This window comes from Salvelinus namaycush, unplaced genomic scaffold (genome assembly GCF_016432855.1).
Source record: "Salvelinus namaycush isolate Seneca unplaced genomic scaffold, SaNama_1.0 Scaffold1003, whole genome shotgun sequence".
NCBI lineage: Eukaryota > Metazoa > Chordata > Actinopteri > Salmoniformes > Salmonidae > Salvelinus > Salvelinus namaycush.
The window spans coordinates 7,540-27,257 of NW_024057680.1; the positions used below are offsets into that span (position 1 = coordinate 7,540).

The 19,718-nt window shown below is 52.2% G+C and overlaps 1 protein-coding gene across 1 annotated transcript; it reads left to right on the forward strand.

Annotated features, from left to right (window-relative positions):
* Positions 1-16,745: 16,745 nt before the first annotated feature.
* On the forward strand, positions 16,746-18,499 carry LOC120035279 (shaker-related potassium channel tsha2-like). The gene has a single exon (XM_038982070.1). It carries the CDS (start codon positions 16,788-16,790, stop codon positions 18,255-18,257), a length of 1,470 nt encoding a protein of 489 aa, XP_038837998.1. The 5' UTR covers positions 16,746-16,787; the 3' UTR covers positions 18,258-18,499.
* The last annotated feature ends 1,219 nt before the right edge of the window (positions 18,500-19,718 follow it).

Consider the following 19,718-nt stretch of genomic DNA (forward strand, 5'->3'; position numbering starts at 1 on the left):
ATAACCCCTGGTATAAAACCCAACTTCAACCCTACTGTATCCTGGTATAACCTACTTAACCTACTATAACCCTGGTATAACCCTACTTAAACCATGGTCTAAACTCTACTATAACCCGTATAACCCTACTATAACCCCTGGTATAAACCCTACTATAACCCTGGTATTAAAACTACTATAAACCTGGTATAAACCCAACTTCAACCATACTGTAGCACTGGTATAAACTCTACTATAAACACACGCACACGACATAACCCTGGTAAACCCTACTATAACCACTGTATAAAAACTAACTAGGAACCCTGGTATAAACCCTACTACTATACCCTGGTATAAACTCTACTATAACCCTGGTATAACCCTGGTATAAACCCTGGTATAAACTCTACTATAACCCTACTATAACCCTGGTATAAACCCTGGTATAAACCCTACTATAACCCTGGTATAAACCCTGGTATAAACCCTACTATAACCCTGGTATAAACCCTGGTATAAACCCTGGTATAAACCCTACTATAACCCTGGTATAAACTCTACTATAACCCTGGTATAACCCTGGTATAAACCCTGGTATAAACCCTACTATAACCCTGGTATAAACTCTACTATAACCCTGGTATAACCCTGGTATAAACCCTGGTATAAACTCTACTATAACCCTACTATAACCCTGGTATAAACCCTGGTATAAACCCTACTATAACCCTGGTATAAACCCTGGTATAAACCCTGGTATAAACCCTACTATAACCCTGGTATAAACCCTACTATAACCCTACTATAACCCTGGTATAAACCCTGGTATAAACCCTACTATAACCCTGGTATAAACTCTACTATAACCCTGGTATAACCCTGGTATAAACTCTACTATAACCCTGGTATAACCCTACTATAACCCTGGTATAAACCCTGGTATAAACCCTACTATAACCCTGGTATAAACCCTACTATAACCCTACTATAACCCTGGTATAAACTCTACTATAACCCTGGTATAACCCTGGTATAAACTCTACTATAAACCTACTATAACCCTGGTATAAACCCTGGTATAAACTCTACTATAACCCTGGTATAACCCTACTATAACCCTGGTATAAACCCTGGTATAACCCTGGTATAACCCTGGTATAACCCTGGTATAACTCTACTATAACCCTGGTATAAACCCTGGTATAACCCTGGTATAACCCTACTATAACCCTACTATAACCCTGGTATAAACCTACTATAACCCTGGTATAAACCCTGGTATAAACCTACTATAACCCTGGTATAAACCCTGGTATAAACCCTACTATAACCCTGGTATAAACCCTGGTATAAACCTACTATAACCCTGGTATAAACCCTGGTATAAACCCTACTATAACCCTGGTATAAACCCTACTATAACCCTGGTATAAACCCTACCCCATAGTGACAGCAGTTACAGCCTGGAAAGAACAGGTCACCAGGGAGAACATAGTGACAGCAGTTACAGCCTGGGTAGAACAGGTCACCAGGGAGAACATAGTGACAGCAGTTACAGCCTGGGTAGAACAGGTCACCAGGGGGAACATAGTGACAGCAGTTACAGCCTGGGTAGAACAGGTTACCAGGGAGAACATAGTGACAGCAGTTACAGCCTGGGTAGAACAGCTTACCAGGGGGAACATAGTGACAGCAGTTACAGCCTGGGTAGAACAGGTCACCAGGGAGAACATAGTGACAGCAGTTACATCCTGGGTAGAACAGGTCACCAGGGAGAACATAGTGACAGCAGTTACAGCCTGGGTAGAACAAGTTACCAGGGAGAACATAGTGACAGCCGTTACAGCCTGGGTAGAACAGGTCACCAGGGAGAACATAGTGACAGCAGTTACAGCCTGGGTAGAACAGGTCACCAGGGGGAACATAGTGACACCAGTTACAGCCTGGGTAGAACAGGTCACCAGGGAGAACATAGTGACAGCCGTTACAGCCTGGGTAGAACAGGTCACCAGGGAGAACATAGTGACAGCAGTTACAGCCTGGGTAGAACAAGTTACCAGGGAGAACATAGTGACAGCAGTTACAGCCTGGGTAGAACAGGTTACCAGGGAGAACATAGTGACAGCAGTTACAGCCTGGGTAGAACAGGTTACCAGGGGGAACATAGTGACAGCAGTTACAGCCTGGGTAGAACAGGTTACCTTGGAGAACATAGTGACAGCAGTTACAGCCTGGGTAGAACAGGTCACCAGGGAGAACATAGTGACAGCAGTTACAGCCTGGGTAGAACAGGTCACCAGGGAGAACATAGTGACAGCAGTTACAGCCTGGGTAGAACAGGTCACCAGGGAGAACATAGTGACACCAGTTACAGCCTGGGTAGAACAGGTCACCAGGGAGAACATAGTGACAGCAGTTACAGCCTGGGTAGAACAGGTTACCAGGGAGAACATAGTGACAGCTGTTACAGCCTGGGTAGAACAGGTTACCAGGGGGAACATAGTGACAGCAGTTACAGCCTGGGTAGAACAGGTTACCAGGGGGAACATAGTGACAGCAGTTACAGCCTGGGTAGAACAGGTTACCAGGGAGAACATAGTGACAGCCGTTACAGCCTGGGTAGAACAGGTCACTAGGGAGAACATAGTGACAGCAGTTACAGCCTGGGTAGAACAGGTTACCAGGGAGAACATAGTGACAGCCGTTACAGCCTGGGTAGAACAAGTTACCAGGGGGAACATAGTGACAGCAGTTACAGCCTGGGTAGAACAGGTTACCAGGGAGAACATAGTGACAGCCGTTACAGCCTGGGTAGAACAGTTTACCAGGGAGAACATAGTGACAGCAGTTACAGCCTGGGTAGAACAGGTCACCAGGGAGAACATAGTGACAGCAGTTACAGCCTGGGTAGAACAGGTCACCAGGGAGAACATAGTGACACCAGTTACAGCCTGGGTAGAACAGGTCACTAGGGAGAACATAGTGACAGCAGTTACAGCCTGGGTAGAACAGGTTACCAGGGAGAACATAGTGACAGCCGTTACAGCCTGGGTAGAACAAGTTACCAGGGAGAACATAGTGACAGCCGTTACAGCCTGGGTAGAACAGGTCACCAGGGAGAACATACAGTGCATGCGGAAAGTATTCAGACCCCTTGACTTTTTCCACATTTTGTTACTTTACAGCCTTATTCTAAAATTGAATCCCCCTCATCAATCTACACACAATACCCCATAATGACATCACAATACCCCATAATGACATCACAATACCCCATTAAAGATGAAGCAAAAACAGGTTTGTATCTTTTTTTTTGCAAATGTATATATATATTTTTTTACATATGTAGTCAGACCCTTTACTCAGTACTTTGTTAATAAAACACCTTTGGCAACGATTACAGCCTTGAGTCTTCTTGGGTATGACGCTACAAGCTTGGCACACCTGTATTTGTGGAGTTTGTCCCACTTCTTCTCTGCAGATCCTCTCAAGCTCTGTCAGGTTGGATGGGGAGATTCGCTGCACATCTATTTTTAGGTCTCTCTAGACATTATACACCGGGTTCAAGTCCGGGCTCTGGCTGGGCCACTCCAGGACATTCAGAGACTTGTCCCGAAGCCACTCCTGCATTATCTTGGCTGTGTGCTTAGGGTTGTTGTCCTGTTGGAAGGTGAACCTTCACCCCAGTCTGAGGTCCTGAGTGCTCTGGAGCAGGTTTTCATCAAGGATCTCTCTGTGCCTTGATCCATCAATCTTTCCCTCGATCCTGACTAGTCTCCCTGTCTCCTTGCCGCTGAAAAACATCCCCACAGCATGATGCTGCCACCACCATGCTTCACCGTAGGGATGCTGCCACCATGCTTCACCATAGGGATGCTGCCACCACCATGCTTCACCGTAGGGATGGTGCCAGGTTTCCTCCAGACGTGACACTTCGCATTCAAGCCAAGAGTTCAATCTTGGTTTCATCAGACCAGAGAATCTTGTTTCTCATGGTCTGAGAGTCCTTTAAGTGCCTTTTGGCAAACTCTAAGCGTGCTGTCATGTGCCTTTTACTGAGGAGTGGCTTCCGTCTGGCCACTCTACCATAAAGGCCTGATTGGAGAGATGCACAGAGATGGCTGTAGAGATGGTTGTCCTTCTGGAAGATTCTTCCATCTCCACAGAGGAACTCTGGACCTCTTTCAGAGTGACTATTGGGTTCTTGGTCACCTCCCTAACCAAGGCCCTTCTCCCCCTATTGCTCCGTTTGGAATCTTGGTGGTTCCAAACTTCTTCCATTTAAGAATGATGGAGCCCACTGTGTTCTTGGGGCCCTTCAATAATGCAGAAATGTTTTGGTACCCTTCCCCAGATCTGTGCCTCGACACAATCCTGTCTCTGAGCTCTACGGACAATTCCTTCGACCTCATGGCTTGGTTTTTGCTCTGACATGCACTGTCAACTGTGGGACCTTACATAGACAGGTGTGTGCCTTTCCAAATCGTGTCCAATCAATAGAATTTACCACAGGTGGACTTCAATCAAGTTGTAGAAACATCTCAAGGAAGATCAATGAAAACAGGTTGAAGCTGAGCTCAATGTTGAGTCTCGTAAATAAGGTGTTCATGTTTTTATGTTTAGTAAATGTGAAAATATTTCCCCAAAACTTTTTTTTCTCTCACTTTGTCAATATGGGGTATTGTGATGTCATTATGGGGTATTGTGATGTCATTATGGGGTATTGTGATGTCATTATGGGGTATTGTGATGTCATTATGAGGTATTGTGTTGCCATTACGGGGTATTGTGATGTCATTATGGGGTATTGTGTGTAGATTGAAGAGGAAAAACATTTATTTAATCCATTTTAGAATTAGGCTGTAACGTAACTAAATGTGGAAGAAGTCAAGGGGAACTCTTCATATCTCATATGGAGATGTACTAGCCATATCATTTATATTCATGTTTTACCAAGAGACAAAAAGAAAAAACATTTTTATTTTGTGAATAAAGTTGCTCTGATGCTGTACGTTGTAACTGTACGCTGAAGCACCAACAGAAAAATTTCATTCAAAAGTAAAAGTCCCCCCACACGTTAGAAATGCATGGAGGGGTTTTGATGTCATCACCTCTTGTCCCCTCTCCCCAGCTGCCCCCCCCCCCCCCCCACAGCCCAGGCATTCCATGGGAAAATAAACTTTCCTTCTGCGGCTGGGAGAAAGCCAGCTATTTTAGGAGTCAGACGTCACACTGCTGCCCTCCTGCTCCGTCCCAAAACTCTCTCTCTCTCTCCCCATGTCCAGTCCAGCCCCTGCTCCCTCCTGCTCCGTCCCAAAAGTCTCTCCCTCCCTCCCCATGTCCAGTCCAGCCCGTGCTGCCCTCCTGCTCCGTCCCAAAACTCTCTCTCTCTCTCCCCATGTCCAGTCCAGTCCCTGCTCCCTCCTGCTCTGTCCCAAAACTCTCTCTCCCCATGTCCAGTCCAGCCCCTGCTGCCCTCCTGCTCCGTCCCAAAACTCCCTCTCTCTCTCCCCATGTCCAGTCCAGTCCCTGCTCGCTCCTGCTCCGTCCCAAAACTCCCTCTCTCTCTCCCCATGTCCAGTCCCTGCTCCCTCCTGCTCTGTCCCAAAACTCCCTCTCTCCCCATGTCCAGTCCCTGCTCGCTCCAATGCCGTGCTCGTGCTTGTGCTTTGTGTAAATTCTGAATAATCTATAGAACTTGAGCCATGTTTAAGATGACATGGAAGCCCACGTTGAAAAGTTGTGACTCATGCCCCTATAGCTGACATAGAAAAGAACGTATGTTTATTTTCTAAGTTGAGTTTGGCCATCAGTGTAGCGCACATTCAGTTCACAGGGACCTGAGGACTACAGAACATGGTTTCAGTAGGTTACATTACATTACAGGGACCTGAGGACAACAGAACATGTTTTCAGTAGATTACATTACATTAGATTACATCACAGGGACCTGAGGACAACAGAACATGTTTTCAGTACATTACATTACATTACATTACATCACAGGGACCTGAGGACTACAGAACATGTTTTCAGTATATTAGATTACCTTACATTAGATTAGATTAGATTACATTACATTACATTACATTAGATTACCTTACATTAGATTAGATTAGATTACATTATATTATACTATATTACATTACATTATATTACATTATATTATACTATATTACATTACATTACATTACATTATATCACATTATATTAGGGGACAAAAAATGTGTCACGTTCCTGACCTGTTTTCTTTTGTCTTGTATTTATTTAGTTGGTCAGGGCGTGAGTTGGGTGGGTTTGTCTATGGTTGATTTTCTATGTTGGGATTTTTGTGTTCGGCCGGGTATGATTCTCAATCAGAGGCAGCTGTCAATCGTTGTCCCTGATTGAGAATCATACTTAGGCAGCCGGGGTTTCACTTGTGTTTTGTGGGTGTTTGTTTCCGTGTTTGTATTCGTGCCACACGGGACTGTTGTCGGTTGTTTCATTTTGTTATTTTGTTTCGTGTTCAGTTTCGATTTAATAAATTATCATGAGCACTACCCACTCTGCGTGTTGGTCCGATCCATGCTCCTCCTCGTCTGAGGAGGAGAACGACTATGACGACCGTTACAAAATGGTTCATACAATATGCAGTCAATGCACTGTGCATTATTTATAACTAGTTATGGTAGTTGGAAAGCATTGACATACAACTTGTCCCTTTCTAGAATAGAGAGAGAAAGAGAAAGAGCGAGAGAGAGAGCGAGAGAGAGAGCGAGAGAAAGAGCGAGAGAAAGAGCGAGAGAAAGAGCGAGAGAGACGAGAGAGAGAGAGAGAGAGAGAGAGAGAGAGAGAGAGAGAGAGAGAGAGAGAGAGAGACAGAGAGAGAGAGAGAGAGAGAGAGAGAGAGAGAGAGAGAGAGAGAGAGAGAGAGAGAGAGAGAGAGAGAGAGAGAGGAATAAGTGTCAGTGTGATCATGATACCTGAATAGTGGCTGCATGACATTGCAGTTTCTCTTCTTTATTTCTGTGTTCAGAACCATGTGAGCCACATGTAAGATATTCAGTAACCAATACACACAATACTCCAAACGCCAGATCAATAATACATTTAAACGTGCTAAAGGATCAAATAGTGGTTAAAACAACAGTGGTTGTGTAGAGAAGCGTATTTTGAATCCAGCCGGACATACGTCACCCTGCTCCTCCACACACTCCACTGGCTTCATGTTGAAGTTCCACTACAAGACGTGGTGTTTACCTACGGAAATGCCCCTCCCTTCCTTCAGGCTATGCTCAAACCCTACACCCCAAACACAGCACTCCGTTCTGCCACCTCTGGTCTCATGGCCCTCCCACCCCTACGTGAGGCCAGTTCCTGCTCACCTCTGGTCTCTTGGCCCTCCCACCCCTATGTGAGGCCAGTTCCTGCTCACCTCTGGTCTCTTGGCCCTCCCACCCCTACGTGAGGCCAGTTCCTGCTCACCTCTGGTCTCTTGGCCCTCCCACCCCTATGTGAGGCCAGTTCCTGCTCACCTCTGGTCTCTTGGCCCTCCCACCCCTACGTGAGGCCAGTTCCTGCTCACCTCAGGTCTCATGGCCCTCCCACCCCTACGTGAGGCCAGTTCCTGCTCACCTCAGGTCTCATGGCCCTCCCACCCCTACGGGAGGGCAGTTCCTGCTCAGCCCAGTCCAAGCTGTTCTCATTTGAAACGTTACCTCTTCGAACAGTCTCTTTAGAAACATGACCCCTCCCCCATTAAAATAATAATAATTAACCAGCACTCAACCCCCCCTCTTCTAGCTCTGATTCTACTGATAGCTATATTATTGAGGAACATTTGACTTTCTATGCCTGTGACCCCTAGACCCCCTGCCTGTGACCCCCTAGACCCCCTGCCTGTGACTACCTAGACCCCCTGCCTGTGACCACCTAGACCACCTGCCTGTGACCCCCTAGACCCCCTGCCTGTGACCCCCTAGACCCCCTGCCTGTGACCCCCTAGACCCCCTGCCTGTGACTCCCTAGACCCCCTGCCTGTGACTCCCTAGACCACCTGCCTGTGACCCCCTAGACCCCCTGCCTGTGACCACCTAGACCACCTGCCTGTGACCCCCTAGACCCCCTGCCTGTGACCCCCTAGACCCCCTGCCTGTGACCCCCTAGACCCCCTGCCTGTGACTACCTAGACCCCCTGCCTGTGACCACCTAGACCACCTGCCTGTGACCCCCTAGACCCCCTGCCTGTGACCCCCTAGACCCCTGCCTGTGACCCTTTAGACCCCCTGTCTGTGACCCCCTAGACCCCCTGCCTGTGACCCACTAGACCCCCTGCCTGTGACCACCTAGACCACCTGCCTGTGACCCCCTAGACCCCCTGCCTGTGACTACCTAGACCCCCTGCCTGTGACCCACTAGACCCCCTGCCTGTGACTACCTAGACCCCCTGTCTGTGACCCCCTAGACCCCCTGCCTGTGACTACCTAGACCCCCTGCCTGTGACCCACTAGACCCCCTGCCTGTGACTACCTAGACCCCCTGTCTGTGACCCCCTAGACCCCCTGCCTGTGACTACCTAGACCCCCTGCCTGTGACCCACTAGACCCCCTGCCTGTGACCCCCTAGACCCCCTGCCTGTGACCCACTAGACCCCCTGCCTGTGACCCCCTAGACCCCCTGCCTGTGACCCACTAGACCCCCTGCCTGTGACCCCCTAGACCCCCTGCCTGTGACCCCCTAGACCCCCTGCCTGTGACCCCCTAGACCACCTGCCTGTGACCCCCTAGACACCCTGCCTGTGACCCACTAGACCCCCTGCCTGTGACCCCCTAGACCCCCTGCCTGTGACCCCCTAGACCCCCTGCCTGTGACCCACTAGACCCCCTGCCTGTGACCCCCTAGACCCCCTGCCTGTGACCCACTAGACCCCCTGCCTGTGACCCCCTAGACCCCTTGCCTGTGACCCCCTAGACCCCCTGCCTGTGACCCCCTAGACCCCCTGCCTGTGACCCCCTAGACCCCCTGCCTGTGACCCCCTAGACCCCCTGCCTGTGACCCCCTAGACCCCCTGCCTGTGACCCCCTAGACCCCCTGCCTGTGACCCACTAGACCCCCTGCCTGTGACTACCTAGACCTCCTGCCTGTGACCCCCTAGACCCCCTGCCTGTGACTACCTAGACCCCCTGCCTGTGACTACCTAGACCCCCTGCCTGTGACCCCCTAGACCCCCTGCCTGTGACCCCCTAGACCCCCTGCCTGTGACTACCTAGACCACCTGCCTGTGACCCACTAGACCCCCTGCCTGTGACCCCCTAGACCCCCTGCCTGTGACCCCCTAGACCCCCTGCCTGTGACCCCCTAGACCCCCTGCCTGTAACCCCCTAGACCCCCTGCCTGTGACCCCCTAGACCCCCTGCCTGTGACCCCCTAGACCCCCTGCCTGTGACCCCCTAGACCCCCTGCCTGTGACCCCCTAGACCCCCTGCCTGTAACCCCCTAGACCCCCTGCCTGTGACCCCCTAGACCTCCTGCCTGTGACCCACTAGACCCCCTGCCTGTGACCCCCTAGACCCCCTGCCTGTGACCCACTAGACCCCCTGCCTGTGACTACCTAGACCCCCTGCCTGTGACCCCCTAGACCCCCTGCCTGTGACCCCCTAGACCTCCTGCCTGTGACCCCCTAGATCCCCTGCCTGTGACCCCCTAGACCCCCTGCCTGTGACCCCCTAGACCCCCTGCCTGTGACTACCTAGACCCCCTGCCTGTGACCCCCTAGATCCCCTGCCTGTGACCCCCTAGACCCCCTGCCTGTGACCCCCTAGACCCCCTGCCTGTGACCCCCTAGACCCCCTGCCTGTGACCCCCTAGACCCCCTGCCTGTGACCCCCTAGATCCCCTGCCTGTGACCTCCTAGACCCCCTGCCTGTGACCCCCTAGATCCCCTGCCTGTGACCCCCTAGACCCCCTGCCTGTGACCACCTAGACCACCTGCCTGTGACCCCCTAGACCCCCTGCCTGTGACCCCCTAGACCACCTGCCTGTGACTACCTAGACCCCCTGCCTGTGACCCCCTAGACCCCCTGCCTGTGACCCCATAGACCTCCTGCCTGTGACCACCTAGACCCCCTGCCTGTGACCCACTAGACCCCCTGTCTGTGACCCCCTAGACCACCTGCCTGTGACTACCTAGACCCCCTGCTTGTGACCCCCTAGACCCCCTGCCTGTGACCCCATAGACCTCCTGCCTGTGACCCCCTAGACCACCTGCCTGTGACTACCTAGACCCCCTGCCTGTGACCACCTAGACCCCCTGCCTGTGACCCCCTAGACCCCCTGCCTGTGACCCACTAGACCCCCTGCCTGTGACTACCTAGACCTCCTGCCTGTGACCCCCTAGACCCCCTGCCTGTGACCCCCTAGACCCCCTGCCTGTGACTACCTAGACCCCCTGCCTGTGACCACCTAGACCACCTGCCTGTGACCCCCTAGACCTCCTGCCTGTGACCCCCTAGACCTCCTGCCTGTGACCCCCTAGACCCCCTGCCTGTGACCCCCTAGACCACCTGCCTGTGACTACCTAGACCCCCTGCCTGTGACCCCCTAGACCCCCTGCCTGTGACCCACTAGACCCCCTGCCTGTTACCCCCTAGACCCCCTGCCTGTGACCCACTAGACCCCCTGCCTGTGACTACCTAGACCCCCTGCCTGTGACCCCCTAGACCCCCTGCCTGTGACCCCCTAGACCCCCTGCCTGTGACTACCTAGACCCCCTGCCTGTGACTACCTAGACCCCCTGCCTGTGACCCACTAGACCCCCTGCCTGTGACCCACTAGACCCCCTGCCTGTGACCCCCCAGACCCCCTGCCTGTGACCCCCCCAGACCCCCTGCCTGTGACCCCCTAGACCACCTGCCTGTGACCCCCTAGACACCCTGCCTGTGACCCCCTAGATCCCCTGCCTGTGACCCCCCCAGACCCCCTGCCTGTGACCCCCTAGACCACCTGCCTGTGACCCCCTAGACACCCTGCCTGTGACCCCCTAGATCCCCTGCCTGTGACCCCCCCAGACCCCCTGCCTGTGACCCCCTAGACCTCCTGCCTGTGACCCACTAGACCTCCTGCCTGTGACCCCCTAGACCCCCTGCCTGTGACCCCCTAGACCACCTGCCTGTGACTACCTAGACCCCCTGCCTGTGACCCCCTAGACCCCCTGCCTGTGACCCACTAGACCCCCTGCCTGTTACCCCCTAGACCCCCTGCCTGTGACCCACTAGACCCCCTGCCTGTGACTACCTAGACCCCCTGCCTGTGACCCCCTAGACCCCCTGCCTGTGACCCCCTAGACCCCCTGCCTGTGACTACCTAGACCCCCTGCCTGTGACTACCTAGACCCCCTGCCTGTGACCCACTAGACCCCCTGCCTGTGACCCACTAGACCCCCTGCCTGTGACCCCCCAGACCCCCTGCCTGTGACCCCCCCAGACCCCCTGCCTGTGACCCCCTAGACCACCTGCCTGTGACCCCCTAGACACCCTGCCTGTGACCCCCTAGATCCCCTGCCTGTGACCCCCCCAGACCCCCTGCCTGTGACCCCCTAGACCACCTGCCTGTGACCCCCTAGACACCCTGCCTGTGACCCCCTAGATCCCCTGCCTGTGACCCCCCCAGACCCCCTGCCTGTGACCCCCTAGACCTCCTGCCTGTGACCCACTAGCTATCTTAAGATCAATGAACCAACTGTAAGTCTTTCTGGATAAGATGTAAATGTAAAAATATAAATGTAGAAATATGTGAATATCAAATTGCATATTTTATGGTTCCAGTCAATAGATGTGCTCAAATATCAGTTGAATCACATTCAGAGACCAAGCATGTATGTGTTTTCTCTCTTCGATGAGAGAGCGTCTACACGTCAGCGTGGGGAGGGCTTTGCTATTTTAAATGCTGTGGATGTAACAGTCAATAGTCCAGACTAGCTGAGCGAACGTGACAGTCAATAGACCCGACTAGCTGAGCGAACGTGACAGTCAATAGACCAGACTAGCTGAGCGAACGTGACAGTCAATAGTCCAGACTAGCTGAGCGAACGTGACAGTCAATAGTCCAGACTAGCTGAGCGAACGTGACAGTCAATAGTCCAGACTAGCTGAGCGAACGTGACAGTCAATAGTCCAGACTAGCTGAGCGAACGTGACAGTCAATAGACCAGACTAGCTGAGCGAACGTGACAGTCAATAGTCCCGACTAGCTGAGCGAACGTGACAGTCAATAGTCCAGACTAGCAGCGCGCAACGTGACAGTCAATAGTCCAGACTAGCAGCGCGCAACGTGACAGTCAATAGTCCAGACTAGCAGCGCGCAACGTGACAGTCAATAGACCAGACTAGCAGCGCGCAACGTGACAGTCAATAGTCCAGACTAGCTGAGCGAACGTGACAGTCAATAGACCAGACTAGCTGAGCGAACGTGACAGTCAATAGTCCAGACTAGCTGAGCGAACGTGACAGTCAATAGACCCGACTAGCTGAGCGAACGTGACAGTCAATAGACCCGACTAGCTGAGCGAACGTGACAGTCAATAGACCCGACTAGCTGAGCGAACGTGACAGTCAATAGACCCGACTAGCAGCGCGCAACGTGACAGTCAATAGACCCGACTAGCAGCGCGCAACGTGACAGTCAATAGACCCGACTAGCAGCGCGCAACGTGACAGTCAATAGACCCGACTAGCAGCGCGCAACGTGACAGTCAATAGACCAGACTAGCAGCGCGCAACGTGACAGTCAATAGACCCGACTAGCAGCGCGCAACGTGACAGTCAATAGTCCAGACTAGCAGCGCGCAACGTGACAGTCAATAGACCCGACTAGCAGCGCGCAACGTGACAGTCAATAGACCCGACTAGCAGCGCGCAACGTGACAGTCAATAGACCCGACTAGCTGAGCGAACGTGACAGTCAATAGACCCGACTAGCAGCGCGCAACGTGACAGTCAATAGACCCGACTAGCAGCGCGCAACGTGACAGTCAATAGACCCGACTAGCAGCGCGCAACGTGACAGTCAATAGACCCGACTAGCAGCGCGCAACGTGACAGTCAATAGACCCGACTAGCTGAGCGAACGTGACAGTCAATAGACCCGACTAGCAGCGCGCAACGTGACAGTCAATAGACCCGACTAGCAGCGCGCAACGTGACAGTCAATAGACCCGACTAGCAGCGCGCAACGTGACAGTCAATAGACCAGACTAGCAGCGCGCAACGTGACAGTCAATAGACCCGACTAGCAGCGCGCAACGTGACAGTCAATAGACCCGACTAGCTGAGCGAACGTGACAGTCAATAGACCAGACTAGCAGCGCGCAACGTGACAGTCAATAGACCAGACTAGCAGCGCGCAACGTGACAGTCAATAGACCCGACTAGCAGCGCGCAACGTGACAGTCAATAGACCCGACTAGCAGCGCGCAACGTGACAGTCAATAGACCCGACTAGCAGCGCGCAACGTGACAGTCAATAGACCAGACTAGCAGCGCGCAACGTGACAGTCAATAGACCAGACTAGCAGCGCGCAACGTGACAGTCAATAGACCCGACTAGCAGCGCGCAACGTGACAGTCAATAGACCAGACTAGCAGCGCGCAACGTGACAGTCAATAGACCCGACTAGCAGCGCGCAACGTGACAGTCAATAGACCCGACTAGCAGCGCGCAACGTGACAGTCAATAGACCCGACTAGCAGCGCGCAACGTGACAGTCAATAGACCCGACTAGCAGCGCGCAACGTGACAGTCAATAGACCCGACTAGCAGCGCGCAACGTGACAGTCAATAGACCCGACTAGCAGCGCGCAACGTGACAGTCAATAGACCCGACTAGCAGCGCGCAACGTGACAGTCAATAGACCCGACTAGCAGCGCGCAACGTGACAGTCAATAGACCCGACTAGCAGCGCGCAACGTGACAGTCAATAGACCCGACTAGCAGCGCGCAACGTGACAGTCAATAGACCCGACTAGCAGCGCGCAACGTGACAGTCAATAGACCCGACTAGCAGCGCGCAACGTGACAGTCAATAGACCAGACTAGCAGCGCGCAACGTGACAGTCAATAGACCCGACTAGCAGCGCGCAACGTGACAGTCAATAGACCCGACTAGCAGCGCGCAACGTGACAGTCAATAGACCCGACTAGCAGCGCGCAACGTGACAGTCAATAGACCCGACTAGCAGCGCGCAACGTGACAGTCAATAGACCCGACTAGCAGCGCGCAACGTGACAGTCAATAGACCCGACTAGCAGCGCGCAACGTGACAGTCAATAGACCCGACTAGCAGCGCGCAACGTGACAGTCAATAGACCCGACTAGCAGCGCGCAACGTGACAGTCAATAGACCCGACTAGCAGCGCGCAACGTGACAGTCAATAGACCAGACTAGCAGCGCGCAACGTGACAGTCAATAGACCCGACTAGCAGCGCGCAACGTGACAGTCAATAGACCCGACTAGCAGCGCGCAACGTGACAGTCAATAGACCCGACTAGCAGCGCGCAACGTGACAGTCAATAGACCCGACTAGCAGCGCGCAACGTGACAGTCAATAGACCCGACTAGCAGCGCGCAACGTGACAGTCAATAGACCCGACTAGCAGCGCGCAACGTGACAGTCAATAGACCCGACTAGCAGCGCGCAACGTGACAGTCAATAGACCCGACTAGCAGCGCGCAACGTGACAGTCAATAGACCCGACTAGCAGCGCGCAACGTGACAGTCAATAGACCCGACTAGCTGAGCGAACGTGACAGTCAATAGACCAGACTAGCTGAGCGAACGTGACAGTCAATAGACCAGACTAGCTGAGCGAACGTGACAGTCAATAGACCCGACTAGCAGCGCGCAACGTGACAGTCAATAGACCCGACTAGCTGAGCGAACGTGACAGTCAATAGACCAGACTAGCAGCGCGCAACGTGACAGTCAATAGACCCGACTAGCAGCGCGCAACGTGACAGTCAATAGACCCGACTAGCAGCGCGCAACGTGACAGTCAATAGACCAGACTAGCAGCGCGCAACGTGACAGTCAATAGACCCGACTAGCAGCGCGCAACGTGACAGTCAATAGACCCGACTAGCAGCGCGCAACGTGACAGTCAATAGACCCGACTAGCAGCGCGCAACGTGACAGTCAATAGACCCGACTAGCAGCGCGCAACGTGACAGTCAATAGACCCGACTAGCAGCGCGCAACGTGACAGTCAATAGACCCGACTAGCAGCGCGCAACGTGACAGTCAATAGACCCGACTAGCAGCGCGCAACGTGACAGTCAATAGACCAGACTAGCAGCGCGCAACGTGACAGTCAATAGACCCGACTAGCAGCGCGCAACGTGACAGTCAATAGACCAGACTAGCAGCGCGCAACGTGACAGTCAATAGACCCGACTAGCAGCGCGCAACGTGACAGTCAATAGACCCGACTAGCAGCGCGCAACGTGACAGTCAATAGACCAGACTAGCAGCGCGCAACGTGACAGTCAATAGACCCGACTAGCAGCGCGCAACGTGACAGTCAATAGACCAGACTAGCAGCGCGCAACGTGACAGTCAATAGACCCGACTAGCAGCGCGCAACGTGACAGTCAATAGACCCGACTAGCAGCGCGCAACGTGACAGTCAATAGACCCGACTAGCAGCGCGCAACGTGACAGTCAATAGACCCGACTAGCAGCGCGCAACGTGACAGTCAATAGACCCGACTAGCAGCGCGCAACGTGACAGTCAATAGACCCGACTAGCAGCGCGCAACGTGACAGTCAATAGACCCGACTAGCAGCGCGCAACGTGACAGTCAATAGACCCGACTAGCAGCGCGCAACGTGACAGTCAATAGACCCGACTAGCAGCGCGCAACGTGACAGTCAATAGACCCGACTAGCAGCGCGCAACGTGACAGTCAATAGACCCGACTAGCAGCGCGCAACGTGACAGTCAATAGACCCGACTAGCAGCGCGCAACGTGACAGTCAATAGACCCGACTAGCAGCGCGCAACAGGACAGTCAATAGACCCGACTAGCAGCGCGCAACGTGACAGTCAATAGACCCGACTAGCAGCGCGCAACGTGACAGTCAATAGACCCGACTAGCAGCGCGCAACGTGACAGTCAATAGACCCGACTAGCAGCGCGCAACGTGACAGTCAATAGACCCGACTAGCAGCGCGCAACGTGACAGTCAATAGACCCGACTAGCAGCGCGCAACAGGAAGGGGATGGGAGCAGCCGTTGGTCACAGGGAGGAAAATACAAACAAAAATAACCCGTCCGCAGACGTGAGAGAAGGAATAGCACCACCAGTAGACAAACAGGCTGAGACGAGGCACGGAGAGAGGAGACACAGAGACGAGGCACGGAGAGAGGAGACACAGAGACGAGACACGGAGAGGAGGCACGGAGAGAGGAGACACAGAGACGAAACACTGAGAGGAGACACGGAGAGAGGAGACACAGAGAGAGGAGACACAGAGACGAGACAGAGAGGAGACACAGAGAGGAGACACGGAGAGGAGACACGGAGAGGAGACACAGAGAGGAGACACAGAGAGGAGACACGGAGAGAGGAGACACGGAGAGAGAGAGAGAGAGCGGAGCCCTTTCCATCATTCCACAAGTGACTGCTTGGTCTTGTTTGTCACAAAATAGCGCGGAAGGACTAAAAACGCACGAGTAGAGGGGGGATTGGGGGGGGGCAAAGTACGACACGAACAATAGCGGGGTCTTTGGAGAGAGAAGCTGTTGCCCTTTTTGGGGGAGAACCATGACAGTAGTGCCCAGAGAGAACCACGATGAGACCGTGGCACTAACCGCCCTGTCCCAAGATGTGTTCGACCCGGCGGACCAGCGGACGGACCAGGACTGCTGCGAGCGCGTGGTCATCAACGTCTCCGGGCTGCTCTTTGAAACCCAGCTGAAAACGCTCGCTCAGTTCCCCACCACTTTACTGGGGGACCCGAGGAAGAGAATGCGCTTCTTTGACCCTCTGAGGAACGAATACTTCTTCGACAGGAACCGACCCAGTTTCGACGCCATCCTCTACTATTACCAGTCTGGCGGCCGCCTCAGGAGACCAGTCAACGTCCCCTTGGACATATTTATGGAGGAGATCAAATTTTACCAATTGGGAGAAGATGTGATCGAGAATTTTAAGGAGGATGAGGGATTTATAAAAGAAGAGGAGAGACCGTTGCCGGAAAATGAGTTTCAACGACAGGTCTGGTTGCTGTTTGAATACCCGGAGAGTTCTGGACCCGCCAGAGGGATTGCTATTGTCTCTGTTCTGGTGATTTTAATATCTATTGTCATCTTCTGTTTGGAGACGCTGCCTGAGTTTAGGGATGAAAAAGAGAAAAACTGGGACGCCGAGCCGTCGTTGAATGGAACTAACAGCTCTAAGAAGCCCAATCCTTTCACAGATCCTTTCTTCATAGTGGAGACCCTGTGTATCATCTGGTTCTCCTTCGAGCTCTTCGTCAGGTTCCTCGCCTGCCCCTCCAAGCCTGCTTTTTTCAAAAACATGATGAACACCATCGACATTGTGGCCATTATGCCCTATTTCATCACCCTGGGCTTGGAGCTGGCGGAGCACCAAGGAAACGGACAGCAAGCCATGTCTCTGGCCATCCTCAGGGTCATCCGGCTGGTCAGGGTGTTTAGGATCTTCAAGCTGTCCAGACACTCCAAGGGGCTTCAGATATTGGGACAAACTCTCAAAGCCAGTATGAGAGAGTTGGGGTTGCTCATCTTCTTCCTCTTCATCGGAGTCATCCTCTTCTCCAGCGCAGTCTACTTCGCCGAAACCGACGATCCAGACTCCGGCTTCAGCTCGATCCCCGACGCGTTCTGGTGGGCTGTGGTCTCCATGACTACCGTTGGCTACGGGGACATGTGCCCGGTGACCATAGGAGGCAAGATCGTGGGCTCTCTGTGCGCCATAGCCGGTGTGCTCACCATCGCGTTACCGGTCCCCGTCATCGTGTCCAACTTCAACTACTTCTATCACCGGGAGACTGAGCACGAGGAGCAGTTCCAATACACCCATGTGACGTGTGGCCAGCAGCAACAACCGTCTTTTGGTGAATTAAAGAACAGTGACAGCCAACCATCGCTTTCCAAATCGGACTTCATAGCCACGGAGGACGCCGACTCTATCAAACATACCAACTGCAGCCCACACAAAGCGCACTGCAGCCCACACAAAGCGTACACGGGGAAACTCACTAATGTATGATTGTAGAGCAAACAGAAAATACCCAGCAATGGAAAAACAGGCATAGCCTAGAAGATATTCAGAGAAACCATGCGTTTCTTTCTGTGAGTAGCATACACCCCCAATTCTGCGCTCTGACTAGAGTAACGTTTGACTCTCTCTTATTTCCGGTGTATCTGTATCTGCTGAAGGAATTATTTTAATAGATTAATCAAAACGGTGGATTAATCAAAACGTGACGCCTGATCTCACCTGAAAACAGTCTTCCGTTACGCGCACAGCTCTTCTTCGCTTGTTGGTTGTAAACATAATTAAGAGGCTATATTTAGCCTCATAAACAACAACCATGATCAACCAATCCCCCCTAATTGTAGCACTTTATTCATGTTCTCTTAGTAAAGTCTAATTGATTCAGACTAATCGCTTGTCCGTTTTCTTTTTCTTCCGTTTTCTAAAAGTTTACATATTGATTTGCCTGTTTGGTGTTGAAGAGATATATAACATAATAGGACCAATTTGTCTAAAATTACTTGAATGAATCTTATACCTTCAGGGCATTGTAATTACTTATTAAAACCCCAAGGTCACCCAGTGACTCTACCCACAACGCCCTATTTATTTACACCATATCCACGTAATGCGTTTTTCCATTAGACCGTTAGAGTGGGGTTTTACTGGGCAGCGCTGCCTGGCAGCAGACCCTCTATCCTCTCTGTCAACTGTGTTGAGGGAACAGGCATAACGGAGGTCTATCCATCCATGCAGAGATGCCATTGTCTTTGATAGTAGAGCCTCGGTGGTGCGGGTCCCTCTAGGAGCTGCGCATCCACTCCAATAAGTATCTGTCGCTGGAGAATTCACACCTTGACAAGCCATTGAGGAGGCTAGACATTACGCACAGCCCACAATTGCCCTCTAAAATGACCACAGGCACTATTCAAATGATTTATATGTACGGATCAATAAACGAACAGCATCGAATCTGAATCGAATGAATCAAATATGATACTATTGACATTGTTTACAACATTTCGTCTTTTTTAAATTATTTTTATTATACAATCTCACCAAAACTATATAAGTAGGTAGGAGGCCTATTAGCGAATAGTGCACTAGATAATACTAGATAATATCAAGTCTCTCGGATGATTCTTCTTCTTGGGATATTACAGATGAATGAATGAATGCGTTTAACAACTTGGCGTGGGGGTAGGAAATGAACAGAGCGCCTTGTAGTGTTCAGACAGACGGTCAGATGCGGAGTATATTTGGACCCAGAGCGCCGCTTTGTGGACAGTTCGGCAACTGCAGACGCGGTGTGGAAGCTGGTTAGTTTCTATAGCAACCTTCCAGACTGTTCTGACAGGGGAAATATGTTACTGTCTGCCGTTAAACAGAACAGAGGACGGAAGGATTGACTGACGACCTGATTGAAGGTGTTTTCATTGTAACCCAATGAATGCTGCTACACAGCGCCCAACT

What these genes read in the sequence shown, in the direction of transcription:
- LOC120035279 (XM_038982070.1), top strand. Translation starts at nt 16,788, where the DNA reads ATGACAGTAGTGCCCAGAGAGAACCACGATGAGACCGTGGCACTAACC.